The 19,751-nt window shown below is 31.6% G+C and overlaps 2 protein-coding genes across 7 annotated transcripts in view; one reads left to right on the top strand and one right to left on the bottom strand.

The window, feature by feature from the left end:
- The window catches only part of LOC143072520 (m7GpppN-mRNA hydrolase NUDT17-like), a 44,865-nt gene that overhangs the window by 4,020 nt on the left and 21,094 nt on the right, over window positions 1–19,751 (bottom strand). The window contains exon 1 of one of the 4 annotated variants that reach the window (XM_076247492.1): window positions 1,242–2,122. The exons of 2 other annotated variants lie outside the window; for them this stretch is intronic. In XM_076247492.1, the coding sequence (XP_076103607.1) occupies window positions 1,242–1,964 (723 nt within the window). In that variant the 5' untranslated portion in view covers window positions 1,965–2,122. Of the gene's footprint in view, window positions 1–1,241; window positions 2,123–19,751 lie in introns of those variants that run through there. One more of the 4 variants, XM_076247490.1, reaches the window with a different exon arrangement.
- Window positions 2,108–18,883, top strand: LOC143072519 (uncharacterized). 3 transcript variants are annotated; one of them, XM_076247487.1, is made up of 4 exons: window positions 2,108–2,143; window positions 8,438–8,601; window positions 9,436–9,581; window positions 15,644–18,883. In XM_076247487.1, exons 2-4 carry the CDS (start codon window positions 8,452–8,454, stop codon window positions 17,247–17,249), a joined length of 1,902 nt encoding a protein of 633 aa, XP_076103602.1. In that variant the 5' UTR covers window positions 2,108–2,143; window positions 8,438–8,451; the 3' UTR covers window positions 17,250–18,883. The 3 variants fall into 3 exon arrangements, with proteins under 3 accessions (XP_076103602.1, XP_076103601.1, XP_076103600.1); XM_076247486.1 differs by lacking the exon at window positions 2,108–2,143 and adding an exon at window positions 2,144–2,193; XM_076247485.1 differs by lacking the exon at window positions 2,108–2,143 and adding an exon at window positions 2,150–2,272.

Genomic DNA, 19,751 nt, shown 5'->3' on the forward strand with positions numbered 1-19,751 from the left:
ATTCAAATAAGTTTTCCTAGCTAGCTATAAATTAATGTCTTCTACATGAAAGAAACACAATCTTATTTCACATTTTGAAATGAGATTAAGAGAACAGATATATATTCATTAATTTGCCTATAAATTTTAAATTTTCATGTTTTCTAGCAATTTATATTGTACACCATTCTAATATGATGTGTTTCATTCGCTTTATAAATAAACTCATGCTCTGAATCCAATAATTTTTTTTTGCACATGTGTTTATACAATGTATTGACTACTGCAGAATAATGAATTTTATCAAACTGGCATGCATTTAATATATTTCATTAACTTTTAAAAAACCTTTCCAAACTCTTAAATGATGTACATGTTGTTACTAATTCATTTATTATGACTGTAATGTGTTGCAAAAATCACAGTGCCAGCTGTTTGCTTATTTACAAACAAAAAAGGGAGGTTCATGGAAGAGCCTACACAATCGCTTTACACTTATACACATTGGACATAGAAATTACCTTAATTGTCCTAATCAGAATCGAAAAAATTGATGCAAGCTATTCTTTATTGTAGTTTAAACATGGATAGGCATTATTTTCGTGTTATTTTGGCCCTCACTGATCGCTCGGGCAAAAATAATCATGAATATAATGCCTACCCATGTTAAAACTAAAATAAAGTATACATTTGTAGCTTGCATCAATTATTTCTTAATTTTATAATCAGCAAATAGATACTGCATGTTTTTATGTGTCAGACAGAGAATTAAATAATAAGTACTAATGCAAATTATAAGGCAATACATGTACATGTACAGATGTACATTTTCGAATGGTATCAATTTTTTTCTGGATTTCAAGTTGCAAGCAAATCATGCAATTAGTGCTTAGAAAAAATTACAAATCCCACAATTATTTATGTATTAGCTCAATAAAAACTTAATTTTATTTACAGAAAATCATAATTATCCTTTAATACATAAAGTGATCCTCGTAATTAATAATCGCTAAGAATTGCTTTAATAAACAATCAGTATATACAAATGTACAAATGTAGACATTTGATAGAATAGAGGTTTGAAATGGGGGGGTGTGTCAAAGATACATTTTTTGTAATAGTAGACATCTTTCACATTTTTTAAATACATTTGTAAACATGTCCCTATTCATAATTTTATAACACATCTTTTCATAATCGTGATAAATAATCATAAACAAATGGAGTGCAAAGTTGGATTAAAAAACTTAAATGATAATAACCATTGCTGCAGATGGATTTCTGGAACCCATTCTTTTATCTTGTGATGACAATGCAAGTCTTTTCTGACTTTGAGAGGCTGAAGGTGGTGCAGGTGCTCTATGAAGCTTTGCGCTGTATACAGCTGATGGAATTCTCATATTTGAACTAGGTGTAGATCCATTACTTATAGGTGGTAGTGGTTCTGCTTTAGCAAACTGAGATCTTTTAGCTGAACCAGCCCGAGAATTTGAACTTGAACCTTTTTTACCAGGTCCTGGCACCACTACAGTATTTGAACCTTTTAGTTTAGCAATATCTGCTTGGTTCATTTTGCCACCGGCTTGTTCTTGTCTCCTTAATATTTCTTTTAATTTCATATTAACATTATAAGCTTCCTGTAACAGTACATCTGTATCTTCATCTGATAAGTTTACATTTTCTAACATTTTCATAACATCATCTGGATTTGTTAAATCAAAATTAAATAATTCATTTGGAGGGATAATAGTTCGATCTGTTTCTTCTGTTCTCATCGTGTCTTCACTTTCTTCTGTTACTCCCGTTGATCCACGAGAGGCAAGATCGATTCCCGACTCTGGAGAAATATCTCTGTTACTCGGATTTTCTAAATTGTCTGTCCGACTTTCCTGTTTCTCCGTTTCACCATCACTTGAATCCGGCGAATCATTTATTAATTCCAGAGGCGGAACTGGAGGTGGATTTGTTGTATTTTTGGAAGACATTTTCTATCGATTGTTTACAAGCACAGAAAAATGGAATTTTCACTTGACATGCTTAAATTACTTCAAGAATGACTCAAACAAACATTACCGTCTTTACTGTTTGGCGTCATTCGATACGGAAGTTGATAATTTTCATAGATCCTACTGCCGTCTGGCGTTAAAGGGAAGGAACTGCAAAGGTTGTTTCATTGTTTTTAAAGTTATTTCCCGCCTACTTATGAATTTAAGGGTTCGAAATATGAAGTATTTGCATCATTATAACCACAAACCATACAGTGACATTATCAATATTATCCTTACTGACTAAAGTATACAAGAATATCAGCAAACTTGAATACAAATATTGAAATAACATTCTATGATTTTTTTAACCCTTTCACTGCCAAATAAATTTTAAACAAAACCCCGTCAGTGCCAATGCTTTTTTTGATTGTCTTTACGATAACGCAAAAACGGCGACGTCATAGTACAAGTATGATAGCGCCAAAAAGATTGTAACTGAAAATGGCGGGAATAATAAACCTTTTTTAATAAAAGTCCATTTTCTTACAAATTAATATTACCGATTTTTCACGCCGGAGTTATAATATTTAGACAAGTTACGTGTTATAAGATATTCCGGTCCCGATTCTAGTTAGAGCAACTAAATAACGTAAAATACAACCTTTTTTATGGGCCAGGAGGGGGGCCGGTAACTATTTTATATGTGTCCATGAAACATGACAAAATAATTGAACCCATTGTAAGTTTGACTCTACTTCTTTTAGTTGCCCTCTCTTGAATTGATACCAGAAATGTCCCACCACGGAAAATGTAACCTGTCTAAAAATCACGGCATATACTCCCGGGTAAAAATTCGGTAAAACGAAAAGAGATAATGCAAATTAATTTGTCACTACTAATAAATTAAAGAAAGTTAATGGTTATTCTTTTTTAACAACTTCATTATATGAGCTTGGTTTTACAAAATTCAAGATTAATATAACCATTTCTCAAGAAAGATATTCTATTCGTCAGTGTTACATCGTCTGCCGTGTTTCTTATATTTATTAGTATACATAATTTATGAACAATTTTATGAGAGCACACATGCATATATATTTTCGGCCTTTTCCTGCCACCAGCGAAATTCCGTACAGAACATACAGAACAATCTCTTCTTTTCGACCAAGCAATTTTCTCAAATGTTGTTTTTTCTTATTATATGATCTTCGGAAATTAATTGTATAAAATGAAGACCTGATCTAAGTTACATTGTCGGAGTTATTTTTATAGGAAATTTTCGTATCTTAATATGAAAAACAATGTGTTCATTAATTCTTGACAACCGTACAATAATAAGTCACTATGATTGTAATTTAGAATTATAATTGTTCACAAAGTTCTCAGGTTGTGTGCGGTTTTGTTTTCTTATATTTCGGAAGAAGGGACAAATAATTAATGAGTAAAGACATGCACCGATCAAAGAACATGTATTTTACTAGGACACAGGTTATATGTATCAATTAAAAGTGTCATGTTGACCTTGAATGTTAATTTGGCCGGCAAGAATCTTTTTTTTTTAAATGCAATACAGGTGATCGCATTTTCACACGATAAATACGATATTATTTTTGTTTCCTTGTATCTCTTGTAAACAACACATAATGATTGATTTATTATTCATGTTTAACTGTTTTGCCTTTGAAATTTCTATAAAGGTATGCTGTATAAAGCATAGAAAAATTAAACGCAACAAAATACAAAACAAAATAATTATCGAAATTTATTCCATGCATTAACAGTTCTCTGATGTCGTTTTAATGGTTTAATAATAGTATGTTATCAAGACAAACTTCTTCGTCGAATGAATTGTGAAAATCAGCATGAAATAGGCTATATATGGTTTTGAAATTTCTCTGCGATATTCTTTTATATGTCATACATTCTGGTTATATTATGTGTGATCCCTCACAAGGGAGGATAAACTCGAGGATTAACCACGGATAAGATTAAGCCATAATCCGACGGTTGCGTTAACGAATCACGTCATTAGATTAATTACGTCATTAATGTGTAGTGCACTTTTTGTGTACTTTTTCATCTTTTTAAGTTTTGTAATTTTTTTTCTTATCCGTTCTTTGTAAAGGTTTTGTTGTCCTTATTTGAATAACTTGTATATTCTATATTTTCTGTATGCACAATTTTATTTGTTTTATATTCTTACAATTTTTGCAAAGTAAACGCTTTAAAAAAAAACTTAGGAAAGTTAGCCTAGAATTCATAAATATACTAAATGGCCTACTGCAAAAGCGTCGGAAAAAAAGAGTGGATTTGAGACTCTATAGTTCTAAATATTATATACATATTTATAAACGCATCCTTTCATAATTTTATTTTCGTAAATTTCATAACAAAGCTCCCCTTTCATATCTTTAATCTTGGTAAAAAACGCGTGAATATTTCAAGACGGAGGAATTGAATTTATCACAAAAACGGCGACGTCATAGTACATTACGTTGTTCATAACATCATTTCAATCGGCCGATGAATCGGCCCTTTGGCACTGAAAGGAGTATGACTTTAGGCCGATCATCGGCCCTGTGGCACAGAACTCGTTAAGGATCTTCATTGACTTTAAAGTTAATGTACATGTTTTTTATAACTCAATGGATATTTTTCATTATAAAATTTATGTACATAAACTTTTTATTTTCTGAAGAAAATTCTTTAATTTGTTCATATTTAGAAGAAGTTTACTTAATTTTAATTGCTTGCTTCCAGGAAGCAATTCCCCCGACATATTTTCCGTATGCAATGTGACCTCTCGTGACCCATCTCGTAAAAATCTGGTGATCGCAATACGTATGGATGTCCTTAAAATAAACTATTATCTGATTGTACATGTTAAACACGTGCTCAATATCCAGGCTTTTTTGTGGATTGTTGACAAACCAGTGGCGTAGCTAGGTCATTTTAATGTGTACGCCCGAACCTTGGCGAGGGGTCTGAGGACCCCAAACTGATCCATGTCAAACAATTTCTGGTAGTGGATTAGATCTAGGGAGCGAGGCCCCCGGAAGCTAATGAGTTATCAAGAATGAATACCATTCCTGTCATTAAAAACTCATCAGTAGCAACATACTTTACAATCTAAATGGTTTATTTGTTATGTCAAATAAAGGCAACAGTAGTATACCGCTGTTCAAAACTCATAAATCCATGGACAAAAAACAAAATCGGGGTAACAAACTAAAACCGAGGGAAACGCATTAAATATAAGAGGAGAACAACGACATAACACCGAAACGTAACACACACAGAAACGGACCAAGCATCAGACAAAACACCACGAGAATAACAAATATAACATGAAAACCAAATACATGAATTGGGGATAGACAAGTACCGTGCCACGTCTTATCTCAATTTCTAAAAAATAAGAGAAAACACAAACGACTCAACGTTAAAATACAACACACACAGAAACGAACAATAATATAACAATGGCCATCTTCCTGACTTGGTACAGGACACTTTTAAAGGCGAATAAAAGTGGTGGGTTGAACCTGGTTTTGTGGCATGCCAAACCTCGCACTTTAATGGCAAAGTTAAATATAACATTGAAATGACAACATAATATTACAGGACTACAATACAAATTAATAGAACATATTAGACAAAGAAAAACATGATTAATAGATAACAAAAAGCATCAGGTTTAAAATTCAATACGCCAAAAACGCGCCTTGTCCACACAAGACTTACAAGTGACGCCCAGATATAAAAGATTATAAATTATTCATTTTGTTAATTTAAAATATAATAGTCATTGGATTCAGAGATAATTTCAAAACCAGTAGCTTTTAAATATGTTTTAAAAGAGCTGTGAGGGTAAAGCAATTAACCAACAAAATCACCTTTCTATTTCCAAATTTCGTAAATGAACATTAACCTTCAGAGATGTTCAGGTCCAATATTAGATATCGTAAAGGGTTCTGTGGAATCCTGTTTTTTTGTCAAGGATTCCTCCTGCAAAAAGTGAATCCATTTATCAGTCCATTACAGGATTTTTAAAAAATCCAACATTTTCTTTAGATATTTTTTTCTTGATCTGGAGTACTACTAGTTTTGGCCCAAGTTTCATGACAATTTATGAAGATTGATGCATTGATAATTTATAAAAAGCCATAAAGGATCGCTATGTCTTGCTTTGGCATCATAAATACACTGATATATGTCACAGGCTCAACAAAACTGTAAACCACAAAACTGATTCTAAGGAGATAAAGGATTGCTTAAAACAAAAGGGAAGGGAGTATAAAACTCAAACTAGCTTCAGACTTGACAGAAAATGAACAAATAAATGATATGATACCACTTGACTGAAAGTAAATTTCATCAATTTTATCCACAATTACAAGCCAACGAAGAAAGAAATATAAAGCTGATGTGCTTCTAACAAGTTATTTTTATTTTCTTTAGATTAAAATATTTTTTTGACAAAATTCAAGTGTACGCCCGGGCGTTTTGACATAAACGTAGCTATTGCGCCTGCAAACAAGTGACAATCGTTAAACTTCGGCTTCAAAACTCGAACTTTAATTACCTGCCATATTTTTACAACACTGACCGATTGAAAACAAAATGACAATTAAACGAAGTTTATGCGAAAAAAAACGATAAAAACGTGCACAGAAGACTAAGTTTATAATGTTTGTATGCATTGGTTAAAGAATTGGAATAACATTATTTTTCACCAGTCACTCGTTTTATATGACTTTAAGTTTAAGTTTAAAGTTTAAGTTAACTAGAGGCTCTAAAGAGCCTGTGACGCTCACCTTGGTCTATGTAAATATGAAACAAAGGACACAGATGGATTCATAACAAAATTGTGTTTTGGTGATGGTGATGTGTTTGTACATCTTACTTTACTGAACATTCTTGCTGCTTACAATTATTTCTATCTATAATGAACTTGGCCCAGTAGTTTCAGTGGAAAATGTTAGTTAAAATTAACAAATTTTATGAAAATTGTTAAAAATTGACTATAAAGGAAAATAACTCCTTAGGGGGTCAATTGACCATTTTAGTCATGTTGACTTATTTTTAGGTCTTACTTTGCTGTACATTATTGCTGTTTACAGTTTATCTCTATAATAATATTCAAGATAATAACCAAAAACAGTAAAAGTTCCTTAAAATTACCAATTTAGGGGCAGCAATCCAACAATGGGTTGTCCGATTCATCTGAAAATTTCAGGGCAGATAGATCTTGACCTGATACACAATTTTACCCCATGTCAGATTTGCTCTAAATGCTTTGGTTTTTGAGTTATAAGCCAAAAACTGCATTTTACCCCTATGTTCTATTTTTAGCCATGGTGGTCATCTTGGTTGGTAAACGGGGTCACCGGACACATTTTTTAAACTAGATACCCCAATGATGATTGTGGCCAAGTTTGGTTAAATTTGGCCCAGTAGTTTCAGAGGAGAAGATTTTTGTAAAAGTTAACGACGGACGACGACGCCAAGTGATGAGAAAAGCTCACTTGGCCCTATGGGCCAGGTGAGCTAAAAAATAAGTTTCTTCAAGATTCTTCAAGGATTTCTCTACATGTGTGTTACTGTATAAACAGTATAAATCCTTTGTTCATGTAGGAACATATATGATTGATAGATACTCATGTATTTTTTTGGCCTCATCCTTTCGAAGTGTACTGAAAATATTTTGGTCTTCAAAAAACATGATCTATTCATTTAATATAATAGTAGACTAAGTCTAAATGTACATTAGACCACATCTCCTTATTTTGATAAATAATTGCAGGATCGTCTCTCAAAGTTAAGATGCGTTACAGTGTATGCAGTAAAAAGTGTCCCCTGTGCTTGTGGTGTATGCCTTTTTACAGTTAATAGTTTATAGCTATTGGTTCTGTGCTCCTGAGAGAGATGTGCCACTCTTGTCCAGGCCCATAGCAAAAAAATTTAAAGGGGGGAGGGGGGTATTTGGACTTGCGAACACAACTTTAACAGTCACAATTCAAACAGAATGTTGACTTTATTAACAGTGCTAATTTGTTTTCAAGGGGGGATCATACGAATCCTGGACCCACCCTATCTTTTGGTATGGGGTCTTACACAACGTATAGTTCTTACATTTGCAATCATACCATATCTCCTTATTTTTTTTTTTTTTGTGTGCTTAGAAATCAATTGCAAGCAATCCCAAACTGATTTTAATAGTTTGTTTTATATTGTATGTTTTGTTGATAGGCATGATTCTTTGGTCTTAAAATGGATATTGTTTCATTTGCAATCATATCGCATCTTTTTTTCTATATATCTTTGTGTGAGAAACTGTTGTTAATACATGTTGTATAAATGAAGAAAAAAAACAATGGGTTTACCTGTTCCTTTCAAAATCTTTTTTTTTTGCAAATTTCTGACAAACAGCCTTTATTTGAATTAATATTTTTATTTTTTTATTTCAGGGATTTTACACAGAATGGAAACTATAAGCAGACATGAGTTGGTACCTTTTACAGCCTTGATGAACATGATCAAGTTTAACTACCTGGAAAAGAAAGAAGTTTACCAGGGAATACTAGGAATTCTTGGAGATTATGACCCTATTGATGAAGAAAACAAAAAGAGGGTAAAACACAAAGATTCTAATAATACCAACTGATAATTTCAAATGTTAAAACTACATACATGTATTTAACTATAAATGAAAATAAACCAAATATTATTTTCAATGCCCATATTAATGGTGCCCTTAATTAAAAGGGTCAGAACTGAATTCATGAAAGAGAACCCTCAGAGTAAAAAAGCTATATTACCTTTTTCAAAAGCTGCAGTAGTGCAGGACACACTATTCAATTTATGTATTGAATTATTCAACCTCTACTAGAGATATATAGTTCTACTAATGGATTTAATGAAAATATATACCATTATTGTCAATATGTTAAAAATAATTAAAGATAGGTGTATATTAGATTACTAAAGAATAATAATAATAATATACATCTATACCATTAATTGAGAAAACATCAATTTCTGTATAGCTTCTCTTACTTCCACACTGAATTAATCATCATGCCTTTGTTCTATAGGTAGTATGCATTTGTCATCCTTGTGTATGATCATTCAGTTTGGGTTATTTTGGAAGGAAAACAAAAGTACAGTTGTCCATATATTATTTCCGTCAACAGGCAGACTTTTAAGTCAAAGACAAGACTTCTGTTTAGGACTGTTTTAAGATTACACATAATTTTCATAAGTACTTATGGACAGGACAATTATAATACCAAAATCAAAAAGTATTATAAACCTTCCAAAGAATCATCATTTCAAAACAATAACTGCTATTTCAAGACACCTGCAGTTTTTTCCCATGTTTAACTTGTAGATCTGGTCTTGTTGGTAACTTTTTCTCAAAACAATATATAAAAAGGAAAAAAAACTAACAAGATTTTATTTACAGACCACAAGATATATAGAGCTATTGTTGACTGACCAGCCAGACTTAGCTGAGTACCTCCTATCATTCCTACCTAATGGGATGGCAGTAGATCATATTGGAGTCTCTGAGATCAAAGATGATACACATCATAAACTGAAACTAAAAAAGTAAGGAATATTGCTGAAATATATTATAAATTATCTCCCCTTTTTAATTTCAAATTAAAATACAGGTATTTCTAGATTTTAGGGAATCGCTTTAAATCTTAAGGCTAAGGAGTTATTACCTATTGTGTGAACCATTTATCAGGTTTTTTCTACTCTTTTTAGCTTTAATTGTATCTAAATATGTGAGACTATTTCTAACTAGCAAACATTTACCCATTTTTATCAAGGTTCACTAAACATAAAATTTAAACATGTAAGCAAGGATGGTGTCCTGTAGATACTTATTCTGCTCTTTATTCATTTTTTTTATTTCCCATAATAATTATAAAATACATTTTCAAACATGGTAAAATGCATATTTTCTTAAAAAAAAGTTTTTTAGAATTTTTTTTAATTTTTAAATGTTAACAGTGAAGACTTACAACTAAAATCTTTGGGTTTCTGACCAGTGTGTTGGACATGTGTTCATTTTACATGTTAAATTATTTGATTTTTTTCTTTAAATCTAGAGATTAAATTTTAATAATTGAAACATTAATTTTATTAAAGGGAAACTTCGCAAAAAAATCAAAAATTGATATTATGTCCATTCTGTATAAAAATGCTCAAATTTATAGATATTAAAGTTTTATTCCACCAGATAAGAGATCACCATCGATTTTAAATTTAGAGTATCCATTCTCTCCGTTCCGCCATTTTGTCATCTCCTCCGATTAAAAATCACGATATGTCTATAAACCACAAAGGACCAAAACTACAGTAACCGATGTAGTCGTAATTGCGTGTCGATATCTTGTCAATCGTACGGTTGTTTTATCTGACTAACTAACTTCATACGGAAAATGTTCTTATTTTTTTTAAATAACTATAGTCTGTTATTTTTAAACTGTTAATATTGGAATTAGTTAAAAAGTCAAAGTTCAATTCATAAATAAGTGTTCCGTGAAAATTGTTTTCGAAAATCTAATTCGTTCATAATTCTTTAAAGTAATAAACGTTATTCAAATAAATTCGGACCTTCCCTCATCTGATCACCAGCATGGCTAAAGGTATTACTCCCAAAGGTATTGTGAGGGGTGTGAGATGACACGTCCAGGTATTCAAGCGATTTCCTGTCGGGCTTGCAAGTTCATGCATCGTTTCACTTCTGTAGGTATTGATCAGTGTACACGACCGATAACTAATAACTTTCCATTTTGAAGTATCAGGTGTATAATATACATCTCTATCTTGCGTGTCCGAAAGTGAAATAATATACTAGTCATTACTAAACTCATACGCTTGTTTATAAATAACATTTCTGGTGTAAAAAATATTATACATTTGTATAAATAATACCTCCAAAAAAAAGATTTGATGAAATAAAAATCTATTTACATATATTTTTTCCTAGGGTTAATTTGGGAAAATGTAATATATACTCGTTGTCAATAGTAAAGGGCAAATTGGAACATATCAGAAATATGGATTTAAAACAAGAATGTGTCCAAAAGTACACGGATGCCCCACTCGCACTATCCTTTTCCATGTTCCATGGACCGTGAAATTGGGTAATAATCTAATTTGGCATTAAAATAAGAAAGATTATACTATAGGGAACATATGTACTAAGTTTCAAGTTGATTGGACTTCAATTTTATCAAAAACTACCTTGACCAAAAACTTTAACCTGAAATTCCAACTTTCATTTTCTATGTTCAGTGGACCGTGAAATTGGAGTCAAAAGTCTAATTTGGCTTTAAAATTAGAAAGATCATATCATAAGCAACAAGTGTACTAAGTTTCAAGTTGATTGGACTTCAGCTTCATCAAAAACTACCTTGACCAAAAACTTTAACCTGAACGGACGGACGCACGCACAGACGGACGCACGTACAAACGAACGCACGTACAAACGAACGGAGCCACAGACCAGAAAACATAATGCCCCTCTACTATCGTAGGTGGGGCATAAAAATGTACGTACTTGTCGACGATTCGTTTATACGCCTGGATAGAAAGTTACGGAACTATAGCGCAATTTAAAATATATACATGTATACATTGAACATAAGAAAGAAACATACATTTTGTGTAAATTGGAGTAAAAGTTTTGTAAATAGACTAGTCCACATATGCCAACAGTATGTAGTCATCGAACTCGATAGACTATCATATACCAAAAGAAGAAGAGAACCAATTTGATTTAAATACAGGTCGATATATAACTTCTTTTGGTTCATCGACATTTGATTGTTCTCGAATAAAGGAAGAAATTCGTCATCATCACAATTGTTCCGACATTCATGTAATATATATGCAACTGGACGTACACTAATAATCCCCAAGGGATGTGAATATTTTCTAGGAAAACTATTGAATATTAAAGTTACAAATCAATTTCGGGATTTATTTTCTTTCTTGATATTCAATGACGGCAATTTAAAGAATAAACTGCTTGTTCGCTTTACGGGCATTCTTGCCAGACTTATAATTACATTCAAAAATAGGAGAATATGACATTAAATTCTGTCTTTTTTTTTTTAAACATCATTGGTCAATTAGTTAAAGTATTATACGTTGTGAGACAAAGACTATTTTAATAAGGACGTTCCCGATTATGAATTAATTTGGTTGACGTTTTTCACGCTTGTAAGAATATATATTCGTACTTTTTCGATTCCATTCCAAGAAGATCCTTAAATTTCCTGTCAATTTTTTAAAACATCTTTTTTTTCCTCAAATAGCTAAAATATTAAATTGAGAATGGAAATGGGGAATGTGTCCAAGAGACAACAACCCGACCATATAACAGAAAACAGCAGAAGGTCTGCAATGCAGTGAGAAATTCCTGCATCCGGAAGTGTCCTTCAACCGGCCCCTAGACAAATATATATGCTAGTTCAGTGATAATGGACGTCATACTTAAGATGATCTCTCAAACTGCATCATAGGTGTTCTATTCTGTGACGGTTAAAAACTCATTAGAGCTTATGTTTGTCTCTGTTTGTATACCTTGCTGACTCTAAATAAAGCTTATTTATTATTATTTATTACAGAAAGATCACGGTAACCCGTCAGCGTGGAGGACAAGTGCTCCTCCGTGCCTGATAATTCTTATTATATTTTTTTTTGTGAAGGAGGGGGTGCGATTGCACCCGAAACACCTCCCCTTCCGACGGCCTTGATATTTCAAAAAATACTTTACAAGACATCTTAAATTTTTTAGAGGATTAAATATTCAGTGTACAATGCTGAAGACAGATTAAAAAGCTATACATGACATAAGACTGTACATTGGTTTTAGCTCGTCATTAAATTTACATTTTTGGCACCGAGATACAGTATCAAGCTAGTATTGTATTGGAATTATGCTATAATAATGTTATAGTAGTCTCAATAAAATTAAAAAAGTTTGGAGATACTTATTGTGGAGGAATTATAAACTGAGATTTATCTCTTTTGAAAAAGTTTTTTTAAATGCTTTTTTCAAACGCATATTTTTAGTTTATTTTGGGTTTTTACCTAACTTGACCAACGTTCAAAAACTTGTCTTCTTGTAATCAGAATATGGCTTAATACCGGTAATAACCGGGGTATTGTAAAAGTGACATATTCGGGTATTCTAACGGTCGACTTCCTGGCAGGCTTGTTTAATTTAATACACAATGAACAAGGTCAATGAATCACGTGCGTGATCGCGAGTGAACCAGGTGTGCACAGGTAAAATTGATCAATTATACCATACCAATTTAAAACTGTCCGTGCCTGTGTACAGAATTTAACAAAATTTAAAAGTGATTATAAGAATAGGTATGTATAGACCAAATCCCCATGTTATCTTATTTCAATTATACTTTTATTTATATTTCAGCACCTATTTTCCCGTTTAATATACAATTTTTGGTCCTGTTATTTTTTAATCAGTTCGTCCCGTTTATACCCCCATATATATGACTTCAGAAAACAGTGCTATATTTCAAAACTAAAGCCGTGTTTTATTTTTTTTTATAATAGTTCATTTATTTTACATGTGGAATAAGAACCTCTATTAATAAACTTCGGACTACACAAATGCAGAATATTCTGTGCAAGTTTGCCTTCGTCTAATGAGATAAGAGAACTGAAAAAAAACTGTCATATAAAAACAAGCACGCTCAAATCAAAAGAGAAAAAAATAAGTGAAAAAAATTTAAGTGAATCAGCAAAATTAACAAAATTTGATATCGAGTGTATTGGTAATAATTTTTTGTGTTTTTATAGTATAGCTCCTTCCATTATCCAAATGATATCAGATAATCAATATCATTCCATAAGATTAACCCTTCCGACCTCACTAAAATCTGAGACTATGTGTTATAGTAGTATCAGCTAAAATCTAAAGCCAAACGCTAGAAGTAAAAATGAAATACAGGTACACCTTTCGTTTGGTCATGGCTTTTAAATATCTAAATTTAAGTGTTCCCGTACATATTTTGCCTATTTAGGACAATTAAAATGATTTTGTCAAACTAGTTCTATTTTCCCTTTTTATAAAACATAAATAAATGATAGAAGTGTATATCATTTCATTCTGGCATTACAACTAAATTTAATTTCCAGACTTTACCCGGTTCATTTCTTAGTTTTGAAACTTATTTGAATTCAAATAAAACAGAATCACCAATTATAATTAAATAATTCCACGGCGATTCCCTTGTATTTGTCAACACCTTGAAAATGTATTTTAAATTTGTGTATTAAACGCGACTGTCTCCTGTCGTATAATCCACTAATCCGAATAGACAGTCACACCTGGCACGGTGTGCCCCAGAGGCCAAGCTTATTACCGATCTGCAAATCACATTTCACCTTTATACAGGCCTTTCACAGGTATTGTCGGGGAATAATACACACATCACATCACATATATCTAGTCATAGTAGGTAGTAAGAGGTCAATAAGCGTAAACCTTTATATATATTGTCTAAACAGTTTAAGTTATATACTTTAATTTATTCACTTTATCAGTTTGAAAAAGCATATATTAAAGCAAAAAAATAAATAATTTCTTGTGCTGTCTGCAAAAATAAATCAAATATATAGAAAATTTATCTCATGAATGTGTACAACTACACGTCTGTGCTTTTTATTTTCTTATTATCGGATGGTTATAAGATATAGCATTAGTCATCGGCGCGCTTACGATTACGTTAAAATATGATTAAAAATCAAGACTTTTAATGATTGTATTTTAAATCCCGGCATGCAAAAACCAGTAGAAAACGTCACGACCTACAGGAAGCAGTCAATATTTTTTCATTAATTATTGAATTTCTCCTTTATTACTGCACATATAGCAACAAAACTTTGGGAATATATATATATTATGTCATAATGAACATATTTAAACCATAAGTAAAAAATCGCGAATTTTCCCTTTAAAAAGGCCAATGAAATACATATCCCACATATGGACTGCATCTACAATTCATTTCTGAGAAGGGTTTTTGTTAAAAAAAAGCTAACAAATAATGAAATTCAGTTGTATATATACTGAAAAAGCTAAACAATAGTTACTTTATTGTCATTAAGGATGTACTTGGGTGAGGTTTTGGAATTTGTGTCAAATGTTAGGACTCCTTAGTGTTTTTCCATACAATACAATGTAAAATATTTTGCCCCATAACACCCATTTATTTTTTCATATAAGATTTAATAGCTCATTAAAGGTCATTTACCAAAATTTTAGAAGATTCTTAATTTTCTTTCTTTTGTTTTGAGACCTAATAATACCAATGCAAATATAAGGTAAAAGTCAGAGTCAGCCTTTTCCCGCCATATTTTAAATCTCAAATATCTCAAAAAGGAGGTCCATGACCTATCAATATGTCTAGCTTATCGTTATGCTTAATTGATGCTCTCCCAGCTAATAGTATCAATTTTAACTTCTTAATTTATTAATTTTCACCTAACCTCACCTAAGTACATCCTTAAAATAAAATCATTTGATGTTGCCATTAAAGTTTAAAGGCAGTATTATCAATTATCAATTTTCAATGTAGAATTAAACAAAATTACGTTAAAATACAATTTTGTTTTAGGAAGAAAACTGTTAAGTTATATCAGACCAATAATACATCGACAGTGACAAGTATTAGCAATATTGCTAGTATCTCTACACAGATACCATCATCTACAGAACAACCAGTTTTATCCAGTTCTAAGATGTTAATTCCAGTTACTTCTTCCAGAACCAGCAGCAGTCCTAAATGTTCAACTTTATTACCTGTCCCTCAAATACTAAATGAAGCAGATGGAGATGTAGCTGAAGGCTTGATGAATAGGTTTAGAAGTGGTACCCAGGGAAACCAGGTCACTAGCAACACAAAATTACCAGGGTTTATCAGCAAGCAGACGACAGAACAAAATTTGTACAACATGAGAGAAAAAGTTGTAACATCTTCAAATATCAAAATGACAACTAACACAAACGTGTTATCATCATCATCTGTTTATACTGGTACATCCAATTTACCAATGTTATATGAAAATCATGTAAACCAGCAGGCACCAATTTGTCCTGTTGTACCTTCTCTGAAATTGCAAAAGATTGTTACACAGGGAACCAGTAAAGATGTTCATTGTAATGTTAACCCTTTGTATACTGCAAGGCAACAGCAATGTCATTGGGTACCAGAAACAGCAGAACCAACAACTGTTCAAGCTGGTGGTAAAACTAAACCCCAACAAAGTTTTCTAGAATACAACCACTATGCAGGAAATGATACAATGTATGAAAATAATCAACATTCTCTCATTGGATCAGATAATAGCATTGTTAGATTTGACCTTGACCATTTCAATACTATACCAGAAAATTTACATTATTTTAATCAACATGAACCACTGATACCAAGTCTGCGGTTTCCAATACACTCAACACCAAAATTGAACTTCACACCTGCAAATGTTTCAATGACTAGGAAACCAGCATCTCATGATTTTTTATCATTAATAAATCAACCAGTGACTGAACACCAGTTTCAACCTATTTCAGAACCTATTCAAGGTCACATGAACATGTACCATAACACAAGAGCACTATCAGCATTCCCATACACTCATGAATTTGTATTTCCAAATGGAAAGACACAAAATGTATATGTAAACAGAGGTGGAGTACAAATTGACCAAAACCAGCCACAAAATAAAATTACAACACAAAACAATATAGTCATGAAATCACTGAACAGGAACCAACCTCAAACGCATGGAAGAAATCTCTCCATTCTCACAGGAATACCAATGCAAAATATAACAAACATTCCAAATCAAAATATACTGTGTGACCATAATAATGTAACATCACACACAGTAAATCACAGTCATATCTCTGCCTCAACTTTCAACACACAAAGTTTCTTACATACTCAAGGTATACCAACATCCATTCAACAAAATACACATTTCTTGACTCCAACCCAGTCTATGCAAGCTGGACCATCGGGAAACTTTACCCCTCATATGCTCACTCCTGTACAATACAATCATGAATTGAGCTTAGTAGATCCAGTACTATCTAACCAGAGTTTGGATACTACTGGTAGTCTGAACAGAACTAAACCAAAGAAACTGTCCATGACTGCTAATTCAGCTGTTCGTAAAAAGTTAAGATTGACTCCAAATAATGCAAATATACCTATGTAAAAGCTTGGTATGTAATATTTATCATCAAGATTGAATCCAAAAAAATCAAATATGCCTATGTAAAACTTTGGTATTATGAGGCCCCTCATGGGGGGGTCCTAGTAATCACATAATCACCATTTTTTTGCCAATATAATCACATAATCATTAAATATTTGCTTATCTTTAGTAATCAAATAATCATAAACTAAAAATACAGTCCTAGGTAATCAAATAATCATGAAATATTTGGCTTAATCAAATAATCATTAAAAAAACGGCCAAGTAATCACATAATCAAAAACCCCATGAGGGCCCTCTATTATATTTCATCAAGATTGACTCCTAATAATTATAATATACCTTGGTATTATATAACATCAAATTGACTCAAAATATTATAGTTAGTCAAATATACCTATGTTAAAACTAAGTATTATATACATGTATCATCAAGTTCTCTCTTCTGTAGATCACATCAGAACCAGAAAACTTAACATAGGTTTTCAAGTATATTACATTGTTTTTTAGATCAATTATACTTTCTGTACTAGTTTTCAGATTTGTATTTTCAATATGCATGCATGTATATCCACTTTTTTTCCAACTCAATTTTTTAAAGCATGGAAATAATTTGAAATGTAAGTAAAGTTGCTTAATTTTATGTACAAATGGAGAATTATCTCCCCATTGTAAGCTTTTTATTATGCTACCTGCTTTTCAAAAAAATAAATTTACATGAATGTGATTATATGGGATGTTCAGAAAAAGTCGGGACCTGTAAATAGTTCCTATTCTGAATTTCAGATTTTATGAAAAATTTCTCATTCGTTATTCTTAATTTATGCAGTTCTAGTTTATAATATTTGTTTAAGCTCTGTTAAATTCAAACAAAATGTGTCTTACATAAAAAGCAAGAAATTTTAAATTTTAATTAGGTATATTGTTACCAAATTTTAACTGTTTGGGTCAATATTTATTAATATAAAAGCTTAATTTTTCTATTTTAGATAGAACAAAAACTAACCCAAAACATGCTTTATAAAACTGAAAGTTGTTATCAAAATTGTGTACCTGATGTTATATCATAGCTGATATTTTGACCAAAATACAATACTGAATTTTGAACATATAAACTTATCACAAACAAAACAAAAAAAAATGTTATGGATTTTTCTGCATCAATTTGAACAAATCAAAGTTGACAAAAAATATTCAAAGTATGATTACCTCCCCTATATCTGAAAAAAATGAACATTTAATTTTCTAAAATATTACAATAATAAACTTGCCTCATCTACCTTTAAAGTTAAAATAAAAAAGAAAGAATGAAGGAAATAATGATTTGTCCAGTACACTTTTTTCTTATACAAACATTCCAAAGAAAAATAAGTTGATGTGACCATTAGTTAAGCATGCAAATGCGAACTACTTTCTTTTTACAATACTATTGAATTTTTATTGTAACTCAATGTATATATTGTATACTACTGTAATATTAATGTATGTTTTAAATTTTAACTAACTTATATTTATGAGGTTTTTTAATTATCTTAACTACTAAATTTTTAATCATGTATTGAATTATAGTTCTACAAAATTATTCATATACATTATGTGTTTTTATCGTATTAAAATTATTTTAACAGTGAAAACTTGTTATCATCTAGAAGACTGCTTGTGCTACCTGTACATGCCAATCTTGTGATTTAAGACCATATCAACTGATTTTTGCACTTCATAGGACAGGAGATGTGGTATGATTGTCAAAGAGACAAATATCAAACAGTCACAAAAAAAGTGGATTTTAGTAGCTACAATTTGTTGTTCAGCCTTCAAAAATCAGTGAAACCCAAACAGTATAGTCAACCATAATTTGAAGGTCAATGGCGGATTCAGAAATTTTCATAAGTGGGGGCCCACTGACTTCTTAAGAGGGGGCCTGCTCTGGTCATACTTCAATGATTCCCTATATAATCAACAAAAATTTCCCCAGAAAAGGCCCCCCCCCCCTCTAAAGGCCTGGACCGCCTGACATGACAAAATGTGAAACAATTCAAACTTGAAAAAAACACAAGCCGAATTTAAGACAAAATAATAAATTAATAACAGATACAACAGTAATGAACAACAACCAATGAGTTACAGTTTCCAGAGTTGGAACAGAGGCAAAAAGACTGTCACATGAGTACAGAATATTTTCTTCATTTCTATAATAAGTCTTACAAATTACATTCCTTGGTTAAAATTTGCATATTTCAGAACAGATTTATTCAGATTGTTTTCTGCTATTTTTACAATGGTGAAAAACACCACATATACCTTGACAAATGATCAAGCATTCAAAAATAAGATTGTGAATGTCAGGTGCAATCCTATTCCTCCACAAAATTTGCCAGCATTTTTGCCCATGACTGCAAAAAAGTGATGGTTATCAAATTTATCGTTATTTTGTGCATTTTTCCTTTGATCTTTTTATGTGATAATTTTTCATATCATGCTACTCGCTTGAGATGGAAAATT

Source organism: Mytilus galloprovincialis, chromosome 4, assembly GCF_965363235.1.
Source record: "Mytilus galloprovincialis chromosome 4, xbMytGall1.hap1.1, whole genome shotgun sequence".
Lineage (NCBI taxonomy): Eukaryota > Metazoa > Mollusca > Bivalvia > Mytilida > Mytilidae > Mytilus > Mytilus galloprovincialis.